At 37.5% G+C, this 25,390-nt stretch overlaps 1 protein-coding gene across 2 annotated transcripts in view; it reads left to right on the forward strand.

Annotated features, from left to right (window-relative positions):
• The first annotated feature begins 9,165 nt into the window (after positions 1-9,165).
• Positions 9,166-25,390, forward strand: part of slc38a4 (solute carrier family 38 member 4) — a 29,160-nt gene continuing 12,935 nt past the window's right edge. The window contains exons 1-9 of one of the 2 annotated variants that reach the window (XM_041977520.1): positions 9,166-9,265; positions 20,445-20,691; positions 20,988-21,081; positions 21,328-21,443; positions 22,203-22,276; positions 23,143-23,235; positions 23,352-23,433; positions 23,524-23,606; positions 24,146-24,204. In XM_041977520.1, coding sequence (XP_041833454.1) covers positions 20,567-20,691; positions 20,988-21,081; positions 21,328-21,443; positions 22,203-22,276; positions 23,143-23,235; positions 23,352-23,433; positions 23,524-23,606; positions 24,146-24,204 — 726 coding nt within the window. In that variant the 5' untranslated portion in view covers positions 9,166-9,265; positions 20,445-20,566. Of the gene's footprint in view, positions 9,266-17,336; positions 17,471-20,444; positions 20,692-20,987; positions 21,082-21,327; positions 21,444-22,202; positions 22,277-23,142; positions 23,236-23,351; positions 23,434-23,523; positions 23,607-24,145; positions 24,205-25,390 lie in introns of those variants that run through there. The other variant, XM_041977519.1, reaches the window with a different exon arrangement.

The raw sequence follows: 25,390 nt of genomic DNA on the forward strand, positions 1-25,390 counted from the left end.
TCAATTCACTGGTATGTATTGTGAACCATATGTGGCCATGATTTGTGTCCAAATAGCAGTGATTAAATTAAATTTAAAAAATGTAATAAATTTCCTTAAATAATGCTTATGTATCTTTAAAACACTGATTAACACTTTGAGTCTTGCACCACATTTTTAAAATTCTGATTTCTTCTGCGTACCCATGATAATATGAGTCTGTCTCTGCAACCATAAGGTCTGCTTGGATACTTTCACATTAAAGAAAAGAGGAATACTTGTGAGATTTGCTAAAATGTATAAATATCAGTGTATGTGATATCGGTGAAGAATAAATAAATATAGCACATAGCATAAAAGGTTTCAGGCTCACCTGAGAAACAACAACAAAACAAGACTTTCAGGATTAATATCCCTGCAGCTGTAAACCTCTATGAAACCATGGTACAATACGTAAACAATAACTCTGTAAGGCCAATTCTTATAAAGAAAAGCAGAACAAATTAAGTTGAGTTGTAGTGCAGACAGTTCAGGTGAGTGCTCCAAAATGGCCGTTTCGGTAAGTTGGCTCCACTCTTCTCAAATTATGTTTTTAAAGGTTGATATCAGCTACTGAAGGAAGTTAAACATCTTACTAATGGTTGCTAAAAATCCCAATATATTTAACATGAATTGGGAAAGAATTCGTTGGAGAATGATCAGAAATGTAAATTTGTGAATTAGATGGAGACATTAAATCAGGGTTGAGATATCTGAGTGCAAAGATGTTATTGTCAGGTTTCCAACAGTGAACTGGAATAATGAAAACATGTGAAGTTTACACAGTTTTAAAAAGCAGAGAGAATCCAGAATATGTCACACCAGTGAGTCATTCATCTCTCTGTTTCAAAACAAAAACTAACTCTGCCATTAGAAAGACCCTTGCTGTGCAGTAACTGACAAACTGCACGTGTCCCCCTGTTTTCTCCAAAATGTTCAGGACAAATGTTCATCATGATGGTGGTCCCCCCCGAACCAGCCCGTTTGGGTTCGATGGGGCCAGATTCCAACAGAGGGAGGGGAGCGGGAGATGAGCCTATGAACATCAACAGCGGCCCCAGCCACCAAAAACCTGCCCACTCGTTAACAAGCAGGGCCCTAAAAAGCCATCAGAAAAACAGATTGCATAATTCCTTATGTAACAAGCTTTAGAAATTAATAGCTGGAGCGGTGAAGTGGAAGAATCGTGAAATTATGTCGAGGCCGTGCTGTATTGTGTTGTCGCCCTGGCAAGAGGGGCGCGCAGTGGAGCATAGAGGATTCATAAAGAGCAATGGGAAACTTCATCACGTGCAACAAGTGAAAACTTTACTTTCAAAGAAAAAGAGTTTGTGATGAAGAAAAATTTACAGACCCTCCAAAATATTCCCCATAAACAATAAACAAGAGTAAAAACAGTCACTTTATAGGTTGTATGTAAACACAACTGAACACAATATTTGTTTTATAGTCCTAGAAAGCCCCACCTTTCTGGTATGTCGCTGTGACAAAATATATCATAAATCACTATTAGTTAAAATCTCCCTTTAATGTTTGCAAATATATTTTCAACAAAAGTCTGACTTTAAGAGAAGATGGTTGTCAGGTTCCTTTGGTTACCTTCAAGTGTGAAAGGGTAACGGTTGTCATGACATCCTGAAATGCCAAGAGAGGCATTTTAGTACCATCATTGCACGAGTCTAAAGAAACAATCTATTGAGCTTTGAACATTTTAAACACCTTTCAAAAAAGTCTAGTGTTTCAGATCCTAAATGGCCTGGCCCCTGCATGTTTACTGGATTTTGTCTGCGCTGCTTTGTGGTGCTAGATGGTTTCTCATCTGAATCTTCCTCCCGGCCTTTAGTCCCTCATTGCACATACCTCAGCACTGACCCTCCATTAACTCAGAAAGACTAGAAGACAAAACACTCAAACTTCAGGTATTTCATGTTGAAATACAGTTTACAGATTTAAAACCTTATAGAAAAATATTGTATACAGTTAATATACATTGATTTATGTGTAAATTATTTGCGTGTGATGTCATTTCACTTTTTTTATTTCTATTCTATTTGAAACATACAACTGAAATATGAAAATGCTAGAAGATAATGGCAGCTTCATGTAAAGTTTTCAAAGCATATAAGGATGAAATTTTCTGGTATTTAATCATTTTACATGTGGGCTTGCAAACAATCCACAATCATTTCCCTTTCTCTTTTTTCTTGTCCTTTTTAGTCCCAATGAGTTTCCATATTCAGCCCCAAGTTCTTTATTTCTTTGAGCCCTAGAAATTTCCTGTGTCAAATATTTTAATTTAATTTGTTCATGCAAATCTATTTTTACATTCCAGGCCTGCTATACTTAATAAAAAATAAAATAAAATAAAATAATCATTTGTGGGCAACATAGTGCCAGAAAAAAAAATAGATAAGAAATCTATTATTTTAAACAGACAATATGAACAGGTGACTGTAGTCATGATTTGGTACAAAGGCAACATCCATAAAGGCTGAGTCTCTAGGGAGCAAAGATGGGCAAGGGATCTCAAGTTTGGGGTGTTTAAAATGATGTCCCCTCCCAGAAGGATTGGAAGGGATTTGTATATTACTGCCATTTAAACAAAAGTTGGACGCTTTTCTTAGACAGCCATGCACCAGCATCTCTCATTTATAAATAGCAGGAAATGGGAAATCATTATCATAATGCATATGGATACAGCTATGTCCACAAATGCCACAGTGTAGCTTATATTAGGACGGCATGGCTCAGTGGGTAAAGTGGTGATCTTGTAGCCTGAGGGTTGCTGGTTCGATCCTCGGCCCGTTGAGCTCATGTCGAGGTGTCCCTGAGCAAGACACCGAACTCCAAATTGCTCCTGATGGGTCGTGGTGTGCACCTTCTGCCATCAGTGTGTGTGATTGGGTAATTTTGATGTATGATGTAAAGTGCTTTGTGTAAAAGCACTATATAAAATTCATTCAACTCTGCTGCGCATCCTACAAATACATTTTCCTTTCAAATGAGACTCCATTTAAAGGGAAATAACCAGGTTTCCCAACGGGATGAGATTTTATATAAAGAAACATTGTTAAAAAAAAGAAATAACCAACCAAACTTCTTTACTTTTTCTTTAGTTTATATCCGTTATTATGCAGGGAACATTTGGCAAGAACATCTGGCTCCTCCCATATCTGAAACATACACGCATCATTTAATAAGTCTTTAATTTAACTGTAATTTTGTTTCAATTAAATAATTCCTTTAGTTTTTTGTGTGTTTTTTGTGTGTGTGTGTGTGTGTTTTGCAGAGACACAAGGCTATTCTTAGACTGTATTTGCTGTCATGGTCAACATCCATCTGGATAAACATCCATTTGAAGGAGGTGAGGGGTCTTTGTCAGGGTCTGTGTTCTCTCCCTTGGACATATGAGAACTTTCTTTTATGCTAAATCAGGCTGACAGATGTGGGATTTAATGAAAACATTTAGACTTGGACAGAACTGTTTATCCTGCAATGTTTTTCAAAACACAGATGTTACCCAGAAAACAGGACAATTACACAATGTACTGTACATTTATCTGACTTTTAATCAAAGGGTGTAAACCCTCACCTGAATAACTGTTGTCATCTTATGATGAAGAAAACCCTGTCTCCGTGATCAATCAGCACCCAGCGCAGAAAGCTGCTGTGTCCATTTGACTCGTTCATGCTCCTGTTGCATAACAGCTTTTGTTTGACTGGTTTGCTCAATAGGAGCAAACAGGTATGTTCCAGTCTGAAGTTTATCTACGTTTTGTCGATGTTTTGTTCCAAGTTCAATTTATCATGTCCATCAGTGTTTGAACAGAGACTGAGGATCCAAGCTGCCTGTTCATATCTCATTATAACACGGAGAGCAGTTTTCATGGGATATACCTGCAGAGAGTGGAAGTGCTTTAGAATATTACCTCCTGTTTCTTGTTTATCTGAACACAACAATGTGTTTTTAATAAGCCAGTGGCTCACTTGTAATCACTTTAATGTAATTTGAGATTCCAAATTGAATTCAAGATGAAAAGACCTTCACATGTTTGTTAAAAATGTGAATTTTTTCCTTGTTTTTTAAGATATTAAATTAAAGACTAACTTTTCTGCCACTGATGGGAGAAAGGAGTGACCTGAGAAGCCCTCATGTGTATGAAGGTGAACTTCCTCAGTAGTAGCACCACCTTGGTCTCTTGATGCCTCTAACTATAGTGATATTGGCTTATATCACCATTTTTTTTGCTTTGCATGTTGTTTGAATGCAGCATTTTTTGTTAATGCAAAACATTAACATTGACAAGACTTAGCATCCTCTGAAGTTATGCTTTGTTCCTGTTTGAAGCCCCACCTGCACAAATGTGACCGTCTTAGAAAAAACCTCAGAATGAAAACCTGTGTCATAAGTTTATAATAAATATGTTGAATTTTGGAAACAGTTCCTGTGGACTGTTAAAGATAAGCTAAAACGTTTTGGCCCAAATGAGCAATGCTAAGTTTAAAAAAAACAAAACACTAATTTTCACATGTGGTGCCACTATGTTACTAGCTCAAAGACTCTTACCAACTCAACAAATGAAGGGCATTTCTATTTCAGATAAGTAGGTCACCGGGCTTTGTAAGCCAACTTCTGTACAGCTGGCACACGAAGTATAGAATCACACCCTGTAAATCATAACAGCTTCTCTGACATGTCAACCAACAATATTGAATTGTTGCTCAACAAAAACTGGAAACAGCATCTCTTACACTACCTGCAGTCACTGGTCAGTCAGGTACACCTGTTCAATTGCTCGTTCACACAAATAGCTAATCAGCCAATCACATGGCAGCAATTCTGCATGCTGAAGTCCAAGGAAGGAGATTTAAGTGACTTTGAACTTAGGACTGTTGTTGGTTGGTTTGAGTATTTCAAAAACTGCTGATCTACTGGAATTTTCACACACAACCTTCTCTGGGGTTTACAGAAGAAGTGAATCAGTTGTCTGAAGGAGAATATCTTGTTGATGGTCAGAGGAGAATGGGTAGACTGTTTGGAGATGATAGAAAGGCAACAATAACTCTTCCTGAGCATTGTTGGTAACCATGTCCACCCCTTTATGACCACAGTGTAGCATCTTCTGATGGCTACTTCTAGCAGCATAATGCACCATGTCACAAGGCTCAAATCATCTCCACCTGCTTTTGATTTAACATGACAACAAGTTCACTGTAGTCCAATGTCCTCCACAGTCACCTGATCCACATGAAAACAGACATGATTGAAAGACTGTCAAAAGCACATTAAACCAAAGGTGGTGGTCTAGGCCCTGCTTCTATATCAATCAATCAATCAATTATGAATAACTTTTCCATACAAAACATTGCAACACAAAGTGCATTACCTTAAAAACATAGTGAACAAAAAACCATCTTAACCTATGAAATCCCCCAGACCATAAACCCCCAAGTCACTCATAAACACACACAACATATACCTATGCACACATATAAACACACACACACACACACGTGTACATAAAATATGTTATTTAAAAGTTTTGTCTCAATCCTCACCAACTGCATTGGGAAAACTAAAACAATGTAAAACTAAAACATTGGAAGTCTAAAATATCAATGTTAATCTGTAAGTAAGTGGAAAAAAAAGAATAAAAATAAATAAAAAAAAATTATAGCTAGTTAAACATTAGATAAAATAAAATAGAAAAACAGAAAAATCATCTGAATGACAGCATTGTCGCTGGTAAGAGCAGCGTGTTATGCTGTGTCAGGCTGCCCTGAGGAACGCACATACACGTGCGCATGCACAAACCCGACAATCTGACTTTGAAAGTTCTGCTAAACCGGATCAGTTTGAGAGTTGTTGCTAGCCAAAATTGGCTAACGCTCACATGGATGGTTTCAGATACAAGCTGTCAACCTTTGGCATTTTCTCTGATTCCAGGCATGTTCCTGAAAGGTTTCATGTAGGAACGTTAACATACTCAACATTAGCCATATAGCTAGCTAGTAGGAATACACTATCAAATACTCCTTCCATCCTCCACATAAACAGTCATCTGAGAGCTTCACATTCGTTTCTTGTTATGCAATAAATAAAACATAGTTTTCACCAGTTTAGTTTTGGCATCATGCCTGGAACATCCAGATGTGTTTTTTGCCACGTATATGTCAGTCAGAAACATCCGTTAGTCTACTAATTTATTGACATATCGGAATGAGATTCTGGAGCTACTCCCACCCACAGTTTCAGGATCATCACCGAGTACCTCCAGAATTTGTGAGGGGATGGAAAAGCCTACTGAGAGTCCAGACCTCAACCGAACACTTGAGGGATCAGTGTGGGGGTGCTGTATACGCTAGTGTGTCCAACACAACCACACTGGTTGACCTTCAATAACTCCTGGTTGAGAACTGGGATGACATCCCACAGCAAAATAATCAGCATGACAAGGAGGTGCCAGGCTGTTGTGGTTGTGTGTGGATCTTCCACAGATTACTGAGGTTCCTGAGGAAAATGGCCAAAATTTCTTGTTTTTTCTTATTACTTTGAAAAAAGGCATTTCACTAAGAAACTTAGAACAAGAGTGAATACCAACAGGAGAATATTGCAGGGGATTTTTTACATTTTCTGGGTGGCACTACCCACTTGTTAAGCTGTTTTCATTACAAAAATGCACAGCTGTAAAGATGACTAATGAGGCTTTCCTACGATGTATGATACAACCCTACCTAATACTATTAAAGAGGAGAAATAATAGAACCAAACAAAAATGTTCTTACTTTTGTTTATAGGAAATATTTTCACACATTCTTAAATTCAGGGGGCAAAAAAAGCCACATTAATTATTCCTTCAAATTTCTCTGAAACATATATATTCTACCTTTCTGCAGCAAAGAAGTTAAACAAAAGGTTAAATGTTTTGCAGGTTTGCAGAATTTTCTAACTACAAAATTTAAATTGGACGCCTTATAACAAAACAACCAAAGAGCTTCATCCCAGCTGATCTGATCTGACACAACCCACATGTGTTGCAAAAGTTTAAATAGGAAAAACAAATCAATCATGTATATAGAAAACGTCTAAAAAATCAAAAATTTTGTACTCTTTAACCATGAAAGTGTAAGAGAGATGCCAGTAATCTAACTGTACATCCCGAAGAAAATAATGTCACAGCCAAGTGGCTGCTGCCTGGCACTGAAAGGTAGAAGCTAGAGGAGGATATCTTCAGACCAATGTCAGCTTCCGTCTTCTATTGTGTAAATACAGGAAAGGGAAGTGACAGAGAACAACGGATCTTATCGATATGTAAGCATTTCATAAGTCATAGGTGGACTTGTGGCGGTCAGTCTGGCATTTTATTCAAATGAAATTTAGCTGATTTTAGTTTTGACTGGAATAAAACAACCAAATAAATCTGCTTGATTCTTTACATATGAAACATTAAAGTGGGACAGTTAGCCTGTTTACTAAAAGAGACATATTTGAATCTTTTGGTTTATTTTATGAATGTTACTAGAATATGTATGTAGCCCTCTAGCAGTGTTTTACAATCTGATATAGGAGGGAATAAATGTTTGAAAATGTCTAAACATATTTTCAAATAGAGTCAAATAGTTCATTTTGAGATCAAGTTCTTTAGCACAGAGAGGTTCAACTTTGCAGGTTTAAACAAAGGAGAGATTTGACGTTCATGAACAAATCGATTCTTTTGAACGGCTCTTTTAAATGAACGATGGGAACCGAGTCACAGCTGTGAGCCGTTCATTTGTGAGCCATTCTTTTCATATACAAATTTTCCACACTGTCTTCATCAGATTTGTGACATCATAGAAGTCTGATGTCCAACACGCCCCATTCATGTGAAGCATCTAAGGGCAGAGAATATTGTTCGGAAACAAATACGAGTTCTATCCAAAACATTTACTAGATTTGGCACTGACTGCTCAGGTTTATCCTTTTGTATCTATATTTTTTTCAATCTTGTATAGTAGATTTTATAGAGGTACATATTTTGATTGTTTGTCATTCTTTTATATTGTTAAATTTTGTAAGATATCGTAAGAACAAGCCAGTCTTTTGAATGGTTCTTTGAAAGGAACAGCTCCTCAAGTTCCGACTCCCTTCAAAGAGCCATAAATCCCATCTCTAATACCAAGTAAATGGAAGAACTGGGATTTATAAAGGCTGAAAACACAGAGAATCAAGATTTAAAAGTATCAGAACCACCCACACTCTTCATATGACACATGACCTCAAAGTGTAAAGAAAGCAATAAAAAAGAAACACACTTAATATCTGTTGTGATATGTAGAAGCATTTGCACTTATAATGAAATGTACCAACTGCTCAACAAAATAATCAAACACAAATTTGTTTACCTTTTGTGCAAGGTTTATTTATAATTAATTGTCATAATCCAAAACTCAGAATGCTCCCTTTAAAGGACCAGCTTTCCTCCCAGGTTTCCAGTATAAGTTGGATTTAATCAGTTAAATACAGAACAAACAAATAGAATTACTTGCATCATTTTATGATTTAATGCTGAATAATTTAATTTCATCAAGCTGATCGTTTGGGGTATTTTTATGAACTCTCCTCTAAAACGGAGATCATCTAATAGAATAAGAAGCTGTACATATTTCTAAAAATATATATTGTTGGCTTAAATCCTAATAAATCTGTAAAACTAAATGTTTTTAAAACCTGACCACCATGCTTCATTTGGATTCTACTTTCCCTTTAAAAACACACAGTGGACAATGAAGGTCTCATTCACCCTCCTCCTCCTCCAAACCAACAACGTGGCCACCCGGAATGTAAACACAGGATCCCCATCAGTATTTGTTTTGTTGTTTTGTTACATGAAGCAAACCTCTTTATCCACAATAAATATACACATAGCTAATTTTGGGAGGTTTCGTTGTGAGGAAAAAAAACTGTTCCACTTAAATCTACTGAATCCACACCCCAAATAAATCCAACGAGAAGATGTTTGACAGTTTTAGCTGTTTATGTATCCTTTTCGCAAAGTACCAACGAAGAAAAGGGGGTGACGGAGAATATATTGAGCCCCCAGCAGCGCGCGCCCCTGTAACACGATGCTTTTGAGTTGCCATCACATGGCAGATGGAAATTTCCACTCAGTCTTGCTTGTTAAATGGGAAGGGTCTTCAACTCTTGTTTTCAGTTGTCCGCCTCTTCCTCTGCCTGCAGCAGTTATCCGCCACTCTAACAAATTAGGTAAGACCCTTAAATTTACATTTAATCTTCACTTTTCTCATTTCGTTTTTGTTTTTCTCCCGCCAACCCTGCGTGTGATTATCTGGTTAATTCCGACCACCATATTTGATGATGTGGGAGCGGGCGTTTTAATTTCGCAGGCGGCATTTAGGTTGCTGCCGTAATTAGAAAATGAGAGAAACTAAAAAGGGACTAATGGTCGAGTGGGTTTAATCGATTTTGGAAGCTTGTTTCCTTTTATTTACCCTCTTATTTAAACTAAATTAGACATAGGATATAGTTGCATTTTGCTGCTTTGTGAGCGGGTACCTTTGGGTGTAGCCGCCAAACACTCGTTTTTATCTATATGAGATAATTCCCCTTTATTCCTTAATTTCTATTATTATCAGTGTCCAGCTCAAATTAAATTCATGTTTCCTCTGGACAGATTAATGCAGGTGTAACATGATTAGGAGGAAAGAAAGAAAACGGGGATCCTGGTTTATGTAACAGCAGACAACAGGCTGAGCATGGCCTGCAGAGAAAACCCAGAGCTAACAAATATGTTATGACTATAGTCACAGTTTCCAACTGTTGTCATGCTGTGATGAAAAGTGTTATACAATTTATGAGTTAAATCCACCTCTGATTTAATTTACAAGAACAGAAAAGTTCCCTGAGCCTCCCAAAAAATAGGTTTTTCCCTCCTTATGTTGTGCATTTAGTTTGATTTTCTATTTGATTCTGCAAATATAAGATAAGACAGACTTGTTTCAATGCATTTCATATGTGCCCTTACTTGTCTCGTTCTCCCCACTTTCATTCCAGAACCAGTTTTGGCTTCTTTAATTTCTTCTCCATTTGTTTGTGATCTTTATTTAACCAGGAAAAAAAAGTGTAATTGGGATTGTCACTGAGCAGCTTGTCTTTACAGCACATGTTAAAGTGATGGGTTAGGAGTGGAAACAAAGCCGGGTTGGACTCAAGTGTATTTTTGTGGTGACTTGGATGTGTCGGTGCCATTCTGCATGCTAAAAATACCCGGTTGCCACACAGTGACAAAACATTCACAAACCCAGTTTGCCTTTTTATGTTTTGTAATTACATAATAGCCCAGCACTTCCATAAATGAAGCCCCATCTAGATTCATGTTCAAGTTGGGATTTCTTATCATGCACAAGTGGGTGTGTTTTATAGTGACTGTAGTGATGCAGGCATGATGCTTTAGTAAAAGCTGAGCACAAACAGGAATCGAGGAAGGGCTATCACTTTGTGGCAAACTTCTGTTTTAAGAAGGATTATAAACTAGATCAATAAGGTGTGTCCCAGTTGAGTAAAGTTTAAACAGCAGTCTGAAAACTTGATTTATTTATTTATTGGTTTGAAGAGCTCAGTGAGTTAAGCTTTTATCTCTGTTTTATACACACTAAGCAACATCAGCAACTATAAAGTCCACTTTTAAACATATCCAGGTGTTCTTTACAGACTGGAAACAAGTTAACTGACCTCCATGTTGAGTATCAGTGGAACGACCATTTACTGCTCCACCTTTAGACTTTGTAATATTTTGTTAAAACTCCTTGAACAAACTGTTCTAGAGGCTCAATGAAGCAAATGGGAACTGGAGAGCTCGCTGAAGGAGGACTACATACCTTGAAAGACTTTTTCTCTGGTTGCGTACGTACCAAAGATAGGAGCATTGAAGAGACATGACAGCCTGCCAACGGCTGGTAGAGGAGTACATATAGGCACAATAAACCATGTGCTCCGCTCTCTGTTGGTTTCTTATTTGTGTAGTTTTGCTAAAGGCTAATGCTATAAACAGTTTTTTGTTTCTTTGTTTGTTTGTGAGATCAAAATCTCAACAGAATCCATCTCGCCAGTCTCTTAGCCAACCAATCAGCATCCCGTACTGGTAACTTCGAGACATTTTTTAACTGTGACAATAGTAATAACTAAAGCTTCATTTATATGAGTGGTTGCAAGTTTGCTTGTAACTAATCATCAACCGGTCTCCCTTCAATATGCAATCTGCACACGAGGGTATCCAGCGGCATAACAAAGAAATAAAATGTGTCACATCACAACAGGTTGTAGCCTAAAACTCTGGAGAGTACAAGCTGTAGGCTGTATATATGCATAGAAATACACCACCACACACCCCTTTTGGGTCAATACATGATTGAGAGGAGCTAGTTTGGACTAGTCTTGATTTAGCAACACACACAAAGGCTCTCAGTAACTTTAAAGTTACAGGTGAGGAAGGAATACCAGCACAGGTCAGAACACCTGTCATCTGGGGGGAGGCTGGCTTCATATCCTGGCTCCTCATTGGCTGTTATGAGTCCTGAATGACAAATGTAGGTCAGACCCTGCTGTGCAGCTTGAGGGCTGAAGCGTTGCTGGTGCTGGCTGATGTAACTTGGAGTGTGAATGAGCAAATGACTTTTACGCCAGATGTAGAGTCAGTTTCAGAGAGGTGGATATTATTGACACAAAGACATAGCCAGGCATGCTTTGGCACAAAGGGGGACAAGCACTTGGCAGTTTTCCAGAATGCTGTCAACACATTCATTTGAAACCTGAGAAAGCAATGAACTGTAGTGTAAGAAGCTACTTACATTTACTTGCAAGACTGCACACTTTATTAACTTAGGTTGTGCAGTGAAGAGTGAATTAACCTCAAGAATATGATATATATTTGGCTCTGAGCTTTGTCTGCTTACAAGACTTTTTTGACCCTTGTGGGGAAACTCCTTTTTCTGTTCTTTAGCAGACATGGTGGTCAGAGATCATGGGTCACCAAGGTGGGGGTTCATTTTTTTTGCTGAGCTTTCTTAATGAAGGGAGGGTTGCAGATGCATGTATAAAAGATGTGATTCATGTGTACAACAGACTGTAAAACTGCTTCAACATAAAATATTTATATTGATGTTTAAATAGGATGTATGATAGAAAACAAACTGGTGGGTTTTTGCTGTAAAAGTCATAAAATGTCAAACTGTTTACTGTGAGCAGTGGAAGAAAAGTAAAAACTGTTCTTAGTGTTATTAACATTGCAAAGCACTTTTTGGTTCATGATATAAAGCAAAAGTTAGAGATATGAAGCTTTAGATATAACAGAAATGCTTTAGCTTAGCTTAGGTTCGTATCTTTTTGCTTGGTAAAAGACGTGACATGAGCTAAAAGCTAGCTCCATTTCATTAAAATCTGTTTGTGATTTTTTAAATTTGCTTATTCAAACAAGCATCTGGGCGCTTCTGGGTTAGTTTCATTGGTGCAGCTACCATAAGTAAGCTTTGGTATGAATCAAGCTTGCTTTTTCACCATACTAATGATCTGTGTGCTAAGCTAAGCTAAAATAGATCTTAATAGTTTTTTATTGTTCTGCTATTTAAATTCGCTTCCCATTGACCCATTTTTATAATAAAATCATGAAATCAAGCATACATGATGTCAGAAAGGGCAACTTAAAGCTGCCGCTAATTTAATACTGTGTCCTGTGTATTCGAACCTTACTGTTAGCTCTGAAAAATATGAAATTATGGTGTTTTGTAATATATGGCTAGTTTCAGCTCAGCTTTAAAACACTATGCAAACTGTTATTACTTTAAAAAGAAAGTGTGAAGTTGCACAAAATGAACTTTTAGAGCCATTTTAGTCAAAGTGGAACTGGATTCACAATAAAAATTAGAGAAAAAAAAATGCTCATGGTTTTATTACTTTTGTTCCTTGAGTCAAGGTTGAAACCTTGAGCCGGACAAGTATTACATATTGTTTAAAAAACCTGATGCTGTCATCATGCTGGCACACACGAACGGACAGATCAATACTAACTGATAAGATGGGTAGAGAGGGTCTGCAAGGTTCATGGCAGGTTAGGATTCTGTTCAAAAGGAACAGTATGGCGAGTACTCAAGGCCAGCTAGTCTTTAATGTCACATGACAATACTGAAGTTGGATTTGTTTCTTCTTCTGTGACAAATCCGAAGTAAAAAAAATGTTCAACTGTAACCGCATTAGAAACCTGCAGCTTGCTGCTGCTGCTTCATTGGTCAAATAAATTAGCAATGTGTTATGCATAGAGCCTAAAGAAAACATAACATGTGCTGTTCAGCTGCGTCAGAGCACCTGATTTTGTTGTCAGTGGCCACAGTGGAGGGCATGGAGAAAAGCTGACCATCATGCACATGGATGTTGACATAAGTTGTCGGAACTAGAATGGCTGCCTACTTTCCTACCCCTGATCAGTTGATTGCTGCTGTTTTTGTGAAACTATGGACACATCTAGACATAGAAACCCGCATTCTGATGCTGGGTAGGTATGGAGGGAGATTCTGAAGCTGTCTGATGATTTGACAGTGTATGAAGTTGGTTTAAAGTATTCAGGTTAGAGAAGTACCTTTATATAAAGGAGAGAAATAAACCGCTGCACCTTTTCTGAAAAAGCCCTCATTCTGCCTTTCTCTGAAAAGCTAGAACAAAGAGGTTTAACTTCTCTGTGGAGTACCGTAATAGTTCTTGTGCCAATGCGTCATATATCAGTCAAGTTGGATTCCTTTCACCTCTCACATAGAATACCAGATAAACCTTTTACCACTGTCCAAACTTTTTACTGGTACTGCAGATTATCACTTCAAATATTTTGAGTTTGACTCACATTAATCAGCTGGGATGTTTTCAGCTTTTTACTTTTTTCTGATTTCTTGAAATGACATGTTAGTGGAGAGTTTCATGTAAAATGTTGAGCTGCAGTATGTGGAGCAAAATGTATACAAGGGAGCTGTCTCAACGTGATGCATGAGAAATTCCTCCCAAGACAATGCAGATCATCTGGAAAAACATGTCAGACTCGTAAACTTTTCAAGTCACTTTACATTTCAAACTACTTGCTTCAGAGTGTAACTATCATCATGATCAGCTTTTTTTAGTCCTTAGGCATTAACTCCATATCTTATTCCAGAGATGGAAGCATTGATTCTTAATTTAGACCGTTTTATTGGTTCAAAAAAAAAAAAAAAACCTGTTACCAACTTAACAGATTTCAGCACCTACCAGATAACTATCTGCTCCTACCTTCAGTTTACATTGGCTAATTGTGCTGTAATATATCTGTGCATCCCTAATTTTTAGCTATTTTTGGCATGTTTTGTAGTTGTTTTTTACAATTAGTCCTCATTATGGGTTCAACCACTAAGTGTTGAGTCCTGCCAAACCCTTTCCTCTCAAAAACAACCTGAAAGAGGCCCAAAAGAATACGTTTCCATTGATGGGAGCAGTCCAAAGGAGACATTATCCCTCACATGAAATTTAAATAAGCAAGTAGCAACCTCATGCTCACGTTTTAGATGGTAATGCAGTTTAAATCTATTCTGCAACAGGCACTTTACTTTCTGACAGCTACAGTTATTCATCTAAACTGGCTCATAACAGTAAGTTTGTGGCTCCTAGTGCAGGACTAAGGCTGCAATTTTCAGCTCCCATGACATGAGTTGATTTGTGTAAGTGAGTCAGTGTGAAGCAAGATGTTTTCCATTCATTTTTTATTATTTTTTTACCTGTATAAACACAGGCGTAGGATAGATTGTATTTTATGTTTAAACTCTGGGACTCTCTGTAATTTTTATTTGGGTTTTCTTGACCAGATAGAACAAGTGTCATGATGCATGTTACGTAATTACAGTGTCCTTGTACATAAGTGCACTGAGCTGAGTGATTTGGCATGCAGTGGATGGAAATATCTGATACGTCTGACCTGTGAAATTCTTTAAGATCCCTTTCTTTCAGTTTTAAGATCTCATTACGTTTATACTAGAATAACAAACATGTTTTCACCTTCACCTATGTTTTAAACTTTTTACATATTCTCTTTTTATTTAGTGTTTGACAGCATATGATATGCCATCTGCCCAATGATTTACCAACATACTGTTGGTATTTGGCATCCAATCCCATGAGGTTAGGAGGTATGGGCTTAATTTAGAGGCTTTCAGATTCCAACTCATAATGACGACTGTCTGCTTTACAAAATTAGATCAATCAGAGGTAGGGCTTAAGCCTGTTAGTGTCACTTTTGGGGTGTTTATAAGATCCTCCCACAGCCACTTGTCTACAAAATGTTATTCTGCTGCTACAGAAATGTGTATTTAGTTAACAACGTCCGAGATTAGGTTGAACTAGAAAAACCTTTATAACTTTACAATGGAGTACGGCCAGATTTTACAACCTAGGTATCCCCTCTCCAATACATATGTACTAGAGAAGTATAGCACACCAAAGGTTGTAAGGAAATGCTGATCAGTGGAGGGAAGAAAAACAAAATGTAGATTCTTCTGAAAACAATCCAAATCTAATGTTCAGCCCAGTAGTAGGTGGACTCTGCTGGTAAAATGTCTAAATTTTCCAAAATACTTTGAACCAGAAGACCTCGTTCATGCACATGAAGCGAGAGCTGGGTAAAGAGCAGGCAGAGGGGGCAATGATCATTTACGGGAGAGGGTAAGAGGGAAAACTGAAGGTTAGAACAGGTACACTCTGTTCCTGGCAGACTTATTTGTGGTTCAATAATTACCGCAGTACAAGATCTTTGTTACTTTATTTTAGTCATGGTGTATTGGAAGTATAGCAGGTGATATAAATCTGAATTTAAATGGAAATATAGCCATTAAGTATGACAAATGGATGGATTTAAAAGATTTTAAATATAATTTTAACTTTCTTTATGCAGCTTTTTAGCATTTTTCTTCAGACTATTTCTGCCTGATAATAGTATATCTTTCAAGCTTTATATATTGGGCCTCAGAATATGGTCTTTAGTCTTTTGACTGGCTGCTGCTTGGCTCCCAGCCCCCCCAAACGAAGCCCATATCTGCTTGTTGTGTCATGGGATTGACCCATTGACAGCTTCTACTCACACATGATTGGCCAAATATGCGTGGAGACCTCACACACACTTGAAGGGCTAATATGCCATTTAAGGAAAGTCCCTTCAACCACACGGAGGGTCATGGTTCAGAAGTCAGTGTTAATGAGAAAAGATCTTTTACTTGAAATCACTTGTTTTCTGTGGCAATAGAGAATGTGAAGATTCATCACAGTAATTTTTATACTGGGATGAGTGCGACATTACCTCTGTTTGCTGAATGCAAGATCTAGTAATAAGCAACTGTGTGTTACTACATTCATGTTTGCATGATTGTTTAGCTACAGCTTCACTTTGAAAACAAAAAAAAAATTAAAGATTTTTTCTTATAAATGACAAGTTTAGCCCATTAGTAAACCCTAACTTCAAAATTAAAATTTCTAATTAAACCTTTTGAATAGCAGATTGCATTTAATATAACCACTTTAAATAGCATCTCATCTGAGCTGTAAAAATTTTTGAAAGCCTCTCAAAAGCAGGTACACAGAGCTCATAAATCCCCATCTCCTCTCTGATTGGAGGAGCAAAGTGGTGCAGCAGTTTGTCTCTTTACGCATGTGTTTGCATCTGCTACAGCTTTTGGACAGCATTACAAAGTTAACAGAGATAAAGCCTCATATTGACATGAACATAACCTTGGGCACAGTGACATCCCATCAGCCCTGCCCTCTGATTGGTCAGCCAGCGGCACAGCCTCCCCTCGAAAGCACCGATAGTCGCCCCATGTGGCATCTGGGCATCTCTGCTTGAGTGTGTGCAGATGCATGTAGCAAGTGTGTGTGTGTGTGTGTGTGTGTGTCAGTAGTTGTACAGTAGATAAAGCAGAGATGATGGAATTAGCATGCTTACACATGTTTGGCACAATAGTTTGGCACAAATTGACCAATCTTGTGGCATGTCAGATGATCATGTCTTAAAGGTACAGTGGGTATCTTATATTGACACATACAGTTGATTTCAGTCTGATCTGTCATATTTATTTACTGGTTTGACCCTCCTGTTTTCTTTTGAGGAAGACGTGTGGACATCATTGGTGTGTGCTTGTGCGTATTGGAGACGGGTGCGTAGGGGTTATGGTAACAAAGGAGGGGCCTGACTAACTGGGATTGCCCTCATAGGCTGACAGAGGCCCTCCCTTTCAAAACCCTGCTTTTTTACCTGAGTTACAAAAGCTCTTCAGTCACTTCACTTCCACATTCACATCATTCCCTTGTCTGCTATCTTCTTTTCTTGCTTCTTAAAATTCATTTACTCAAAAAAGAAACTCAAATAAGGAACTCTGAGCGACTTTAAGGACTCTTCCAGTAAGTTAATGCAATCATTTTGTTTGAAAACTGAGTGTCATGTTGTGCATGATGATTCAGGTGTTTTAGTATGCAGTTTTGGACTTCAGCTTCATACTATTGATATCAGTCTATCAGTTGGCTGATGCAAGACTTGAAGTAGCTGTTAAAGTGATTGAATTTTATCTTAACAATTGCAGACTATAGTAGAAATGTTAACCGATATAGTCTAAATCAAATCAAATAAAAAGATCACCTGCAATGCCTTAGAGTTTGAAATAATTTTTAGATCCAGATATATTCAACATTGATAATATTGACTAGATTGCTCTTGATGCTGTTAAATGTTAAAAAAATTGCAGGAAGAAGTGGGATTACTGATAACTTTGTTCTCTTCCTGTTTTCTGATAGTACAAGTCACTATAAGTCTATTTCTGCGCATGTTTCTGCAGGGAAAATCATTGACAGCAGATCTGATTTACTGAAATAATTATGCAATTGTTTATTGTCAATAAAGATCTACTAGATCTACAGTGACCAGACACTGTGATTATTTTAAGCATTGAAGTAGTAGTGCTCACTTTAAAGAAGTTGAAAGAATAGCTGTAACTTAAATTTGAAGCCATCCAAGGACAGCCTGACAGAATTAAATTACCTTCTCTCAGCTTAGCTGTTGAAAGGATTTGCCACATTTTACTAGCTGCTTCATTAGCCATCTACAGCTGTGTGACCAAATGCAAATGTGTCTCTTTAATTTTAGTACATAAAGCAGCAAAACAAAGTTTGCACATATCTTAGTCATAAGTATAAAATGTCTAAGGTTTTGTTACAAAATCTGTCAGCACATGAAGTTAACTCAGTTGGACTGGTTAATCCACTTGGCAGCAGAAAGCGAGAGCACGTCTCTCTTTTCCTGCACGCCTCACAGTAAAAAGCGACAGTGAGATTAACTGACCCCCTCATATGTGATGTGTTTTTTCACAGCAATACAACCACTTAATCCGTTGGCTGATCACAGGAAGTACGACAGCTTATCACAGGCACAAGTTTGAAATGTTTCATCTTGTGCGTCCACCTGCTTTGGCCAGGTGAAGGTGGGGTCAGGGAGGTGGATTGTTTACTGTAAAAACTTTCACATGATGGTGTTTAATGTTTTTGAAACACTATAATAAAACTATACCTTTTATCTAATGCAATACAAAATGATTGTGAGTAGAAAAGAAACTTGGTGGCGCTGGTGTTTACCTTAAGCACATGTGTATTATGTTATTTTATATCTGCCTGCACCTGAAATTACTTGCAGACCAAGATCATACAAAACAACATATTTTCAGTTAATTGATTTAACTGATCAGATGTTTATAAAAATGTTCCACCTTAGCACTACTATACCAAATTGTTAGCACAACAGCGCAATTACAATTTATATTTTTTACTATAATTATTTCCATTTTGGTTAGGCTGTTTTTCCCTCCCTGGACTTTCACTCTTGTTCATTCTCATTTGTATTATAGGTTAATTATCAAGAGAAAAATATGACTGTGTACCAGTCTAGCAACACCATGTAGCACAGACCCAGTTAGCTATTGTTAGCGACAGTTAGCTGGTGAACATAGCTAGGTGTATGTCAGCTAAAGAACTAGCTATTTACTTCTTTATTCACAAACCAGAAGTAATGTTCAGAATAGTTTAAAAAAACTAAATATTTATTGATCAATTAAGGATATTGATGAAATCAGAGTTGTTCATTTTTTTTATTTTAAATCAGTGTTCTCGTCCTGCTAGCTAACAAGCCAAAATGCTAATTAGGGCAAAATTATTGCGTTAAATAACCCTAACCCTTTTGTGACTTGTTGATTAAAACTAATTTAAAAAGTCAAATAAATCTAAAATGTTCAAGACAACAGAAACAACTTTAAAATAATTCAGTTTCTGCTTCATGTTTTCTGTATTTGTAGTGATAAATCGTCTCACCCGTCAACCTTATTAACATCCCCAGTTTTACATATTATACTGGACGTGAATAAAGAAGCATGTTCATAATATCCTTAACAAACAAAATATCATGTTGGCCACCCTAACAGATACAGTCAAGCACAATCCTGGGTATTTGTCCTAGTCGTTGAGCTAATTGTAGTTGCTAACCTGAAAGCCATACACAGAAGGACAAAAAGTTAAAAACAGATAATATCAGAGGTTCTCTTTTTTTCATGTAACTCTATGTTGTGGTTATGTGCGTGTTGCCATGACTTGTGTTGTCCTGTGGGTTTTGGTCAGTGTGGAGCTCTTGGAATATTTTCCTTTTACCTAGTCAAAGAGCTCTTTGTGTGAGAGACAAACAACACTAAATCACTTTTCTGTTATTTTCATCTAGAGTCAAACAGGCTCTCCTTGCCTGTGAACTCCCGCTTACATAACTTGATGAGAAATGGAAAATAGAGTTAATTCTTTTTTGTTCTTAGCAGTGACTGGTCAACCACCCCTGACTGAACAAAGCAACCTGTTAATTGGGGTTAAGAGAACAATATGGAATTGTACTTTTTACACCAACATTAGCATGTAAGTGCAGGGTTTTTAGATGTGGATGCACCTGCTAACACAGGACAAATTAAATCCTTACATATTACCATTATCTGTCCCTGCAAAGACCTAAGGGCTACACAAATAAGCAAAGAATAAAATAATTTAATCACATCATCATTGTTGGGACAACAGAGTGGCAGCAAGGGATGGCATTGCAGTGCTCCTCAAGCTGTGTTGGACTGCATAATTTGTAAAGCAGGACTTTTGGAGAAAAAGTGTGTCCTCTCTTTCTATAGAGTTCCTACGCTTTAGGAGATGGTTTGCAAGGCTTTTGCTACAAAGCGTTTGTTCTCAAGGCCAAAAGACGCTTGAGGAGGCCTGGTTAGGCTGCAAATTGCAACTCCTTTGGTGAGCTAAAGTGTAAGCTCAGACACTAAAACTTTCTTTTTATGTTTCTTCTGTAACATTCTAGGTCTTTTCTTAGAAGCAACAACCTTTAGCTAAGGTCGAGGAAGAAGCTCTTCGTGTCATATTGTGAAGTTTAAACCTTGAAAGCCGAACTTGGCCACCTCTTGCCCCGTTGAGTGTACCATAATGCCGGGAATTGTGGATCGTATGGAGCTGAGGAGGGTCGTCATGGAGGCGGATGATGATAGCAATGCAAGCTTGGATGACCGCTTTACAGATCCCATCGATTCAGAAAAGGCCACCATTAACAGGTCAACATCTAAGATCTTAATGTTTTATATCTTTCATTCTTGAACATAGTAAGTAACTAAGTACTTTTTATGCAAATTGAATGAGATGATGCAGCAATCAACTCAAGTTGGTCATTTCCAAACAAGTCTAAGCAACTTATTCCATTAAAATCTGCATGAAGTCACATCACAGCTTGTGCTGCACTGGAGCACAGCACAAAATGCAGCTAATGACCGGAGGATAAATAACCACATGGGGAAGGTAAACTTCCCTTATTGTGTGCATATGCTAATGACTTTTTACTTGATCCTTACAGCCTTATGGATGAAAATGAGGATGGAGAAAGCCATAGGTTCCTGTCAAATGGGATGATGAGGAAGAAGAAATTTGAGGAATACCATGAAGAATATGTAAGAATATGTCACATCTTTGCTGTATTCAGCTTGTCAGTCAAACTAAATTATTTATCTTACGTAATTACAAAAACAAGAAGTCTTCCCAGTGAAGACACTAAAGTTCATTCATTGTTATTTACTTCACCCACCTGGGGTTTAATGTTGTGACACTTTGGTGCAACACTTAATGGGTTAGGCTGGGTTTATCTCATTGTTTATCTGCTCTCCTGAAGCATATTTACTTTCTTTTCTCCCGAGCAGCATCCCGGCCACGCTTCCTTCGGCATGTCAGTCTTCAATCTGAGTAACGCCATCATGGGCAGCGGGATCCTGGGCCTGTCCTACGCCATGGCCAACACTGGCATTGTTCTCTTTACGTAAGTATAGTGACAGTAATATATCTTTATGCGCAGGAGATAATGTTTGCATTAGTTTAGCAAAGTGATGCATGGTAGTTTGAACTTATTAGAAATTTCAGCTTGCATGAGTCTTGCAGGTGATTGATCACAAATTAAAATACTAGATAAATGAGTGCTGATGATAGAGTGCAGCTATGCCTCACAGGGCCGGCTGACCTCCTTCCCCCTGTCGCCATGCAACATTTTAGATAGCTCTCTATGCCCATGCATTAGCAGCATTCAGAAATTACTTCTGACATTTGACACCCCTCTGTCACCCTGCACCTCGTAATGGCCTCACACGACCCCCCCACTTCTGTCTGCTGTCCATGCGCCTGCTGGGTGGCCACCTTGTGAGCTGGTAGTGTGCACAAGTAGAAATATTGCAGTAGAAACTGCAGAATTAGAATCAACAGGATAAATGTCAGGAAAATATACAGCTGGAAGCTATTAAAGGGTTTCAGAAAATATGGCATCTGAGGAATGCATTAAAGGGATGCATTGACACTATACAGGTCATGCTACATCTTAAAGTTAATACTGAATGAGCATGGTGTCCCATGAAGCAAAAAAACTAAATGACACACATATGAAAAGCTGCAGTTTCTTTTCTGTGTCTTATTTAACCCAAAATCTAAAAATGTCCATCTGTCAGTACTGAATCATTTCAGCATAAGGGAATGGATAGATTTTTACATTGACTTCACCTGATAACTAAATCTCTCTCTCTCTTTACAGAATCCTCCTCCTTGCTGTGGCCATCCTTTCCTTGTACTCTGTGCATTTGCTCCTCATGACAGCTAAAGAAGGAGGTTTGTTTTTCAGTTTACTTATCTTGCAGTAAGCTCACCTCATCCCAAAGTGGATAGTTTTAAAATAATGGTTACCATCAGTAAGGGTGGGCCATCTTAGGTACCTCACAATTTGATTATGATTCAGGGTGCTTTGATTTTTCCATATTCAGTAACCAGACAGACTTATCTTCACTATCTTGTGTTTATCTCACACCATAAATAATTCCAACACATTAACACATTTTTTATATTCTGTTCATTATTTTCCATGGAGTGTACAGAAAAAAGGTATTAGCAATAGTTAGGAGCAACGACAGGGGTTTTGTCGGTTTGTTAGAATAGCAACCCTTGGTTAATTCTCATGTGTAGCACAGAAAACTGCAAATGACCCATCAATTCAGCACCAGACTACTCAGAAATTGCATCTGCATAATGTAGACTGTGGTGCCACAAGCAGGTAGTTTTGTGTGTTATATTAATTGCTCAAGTGCATCTCTTATATGATTAAAGCTTGAGGGGAATGTACTAAAAAACCTAGATTAAACATGTGAAACTGTACTTAAAATACAGTTTTTTTTCTGTTAATCTTTTTGTAAGTGAGGTTGTAATGTCATTTAAACACATTGTAGCATCAACTTATTGGTATCCAGCACCTTCACCCAAACTGCATGAGACTGAACATGTAATGGTTAACTTTGAAATAACTATTGCTAAATAAAATATTGAATATCCTATCTATCAAAACAGCATACATAGCTATGCTGCTTTGATAAGTATTCTAAACCGACAATGCTATGGTATGCTAAAGTGTAGCGTTTCCCTTCATGTTTCTTCCGACTCCTACATTGCTTTCTCTTACTATTAACTTGCCTGTTTTTTTTCAGGGTCCCTCATTTATGAAAAGCTGGGGGAGAGAGCTTTCGGCTGGCCCGGAAAAATGGCTGCATTTATATCGATAATCATGCAAAACATTGGAGGTAGTCCCTAAATGTGTTTTTCTTTAGAACTCTTCTCCAAAAAAATCCTAAAATAAAAAAATATTATGATTGTCTTAGCATATTTGTCTTATATTTTCCTCATTGTCCTCTTGCAGCCATGTCCAGCTACCTCTTTATAGTGAAGTACGAGCTGCCTGAAGTGATCAGAGCCTTCTTGCACTTAGAAGAAAACTCTGGGTGAGTGTGTGTACTTGAAGATAAACAACATATTTTTTTTCCTTTTTTTTTATCTCAGGATTTTTAATTCTTTGCTGTGTTTATTTACAGCGAATGGTACTTGAACGGCAACTACCTGGTGGTGTTTGTGTCAGTTGGAATAATTCTGCCTCTGTCTCTGCTCAAAAATCTGGGTGAGGAAACGAGAGATAAAATTTATCAATTACACCTCATTTTCTGTACCAAATTTTTCAGGATTTCCATGTTCTTGCAGCCATCTATAATCGGCTCTTATCAAACCATTCATTCATTCGTTCCCTGTTCCGCTATCAAACCATTTGTTAAATAATAGCACGCATTTCCCTAAGTCAGCTAGAGCATTCGAACATTGCTGTAACTGTACACTGCCACCAAGCCTGTAGTCAGCTTCACCACTCAAATGTAATTTATGAGAGCACCAGTCAGATCTGGCTCAGCTGGCTCTTCATCAAAAGGCTCACTGACCTATAAACTAAATTAAAACCTAAAGCTGTATATCATGGCTTTATTAATCAATTGCAATAACAAAAAATGTTTGTTCTTTTTATTTAACCACTTTAACAACTTTAATTTGTTTATGTCTGATGATAGGTGGTTAATTTGGATGTCACTAATCCTGAAACGGACATAAAAACAAAGAACAGTAGTAGAAAAGCAAAAAGTTTTTTATTTATTAATGTTTTCTCCTCTGTAGGTTACCTGGGCTACACCAGTGGGTTCTCCCTTTCCTGCATGGTCTTCTTCCTGGCTGTGGTAAGTTCAGCTGGGGCAGGATGTGCTAATCTGACATGTTAAATTTGTTTTAATTTTTATTTTCAAATAATGAGCAGGTAACAGGTTGATGTTTGACTTTCAGTGGCAAAGCTACCAAGAATGAGTCAGCTCTCACCAACTTCGCTTTTTGAGGCACATTTGCATTTCTACTTTCTTTGTTTCACCATAAAGCTTTATGCTGTGCTCACAAGGAAGTATTTTGTGTAACTTGCCATTTCCTCTTCTGAAACAATATTACCACAATGATAGTTGAAACTTCTGGAAGCTTTGACAAGAATTTTTTTACCTGCTTTATATAAATGTGACATTACAATGTCTGTAAATCTAATGTACATTAGCTACTGTAATTGAACAGCACCAAATAGTAGACAAACAACAACATTAATTGTGAACTGGACAAAAGGGAAGATCTATTTATCCATGCTTAAACTGTCAAACTATCGATAATTTGATTTTAAACAGTATCCAAAAACACAGGACAAAAAGAGATGTATGTACCTCCATGTCTGTAGAGCAGTGTTTAAAAACTATTATCTGGGTTTGACATGATATTTCAGTGTTAGCTAGTATGTTAGCCAGTAAACTTGATAGCAAAGAGTTGCTAGCTAGCAAACATGCTAGAGAACAGCTGTTAGTTAACATGTTTCTAAAAAGTTTTTTCGGTAGTTGTTATGTCAGCAAACTTGCCAGCCAACAGTTGCTAGCAACCAAACTTGCCAGCCAACAGTTGCTAGTCACCAAACTTGCTAGCCAACAGTTGCTAGCAACCAAACATGCCTGCCAACAGTTGCTAGCCACCAAACAAGCTAGCTAACAGTTGTTAGCATCCAAACATGCTAGCCAACAGGTGGCAGCTAGCATGTTTCTCAAATTATTATTCAATAGTTGTCAGCTTTCTCCAGTTTTCCAAACTGAAAATAAATAAACAATTAAAAGGAAGTTATTTTTTTATTTTTTATTTATTTATTTATTTATTTTTTTCTACCCTGTCCTGTCCAGCATCCTAACATACAGAACGGTGGTCTGTGTGCCATATTTTGCTTTCATTATTTTAGCTTACCAGATAACTATCTAACATTACTATAAAAGAAAATAGAGAATAAATGTGGCCAGTGACATCATTTACATGAAAGTTAAAAGACATCCATTATGCTATTGCATGCCC

Source organism: Melanotaenia boesemani, chromosome 23, assembly GCF_017639745.1.
Source record: "Melanotaenia boesemani isolate fMelBoe1 chromosome 23, fMelBoe1.pri, whole genome shotgun sequence".
Lineage (NCBI taxonomy): Eukaryota > Metazoa > Chordata > Actinopteri > Atheriniformes > Melanotaeniidae > Melanotaenia > Melanotaenia boesemani.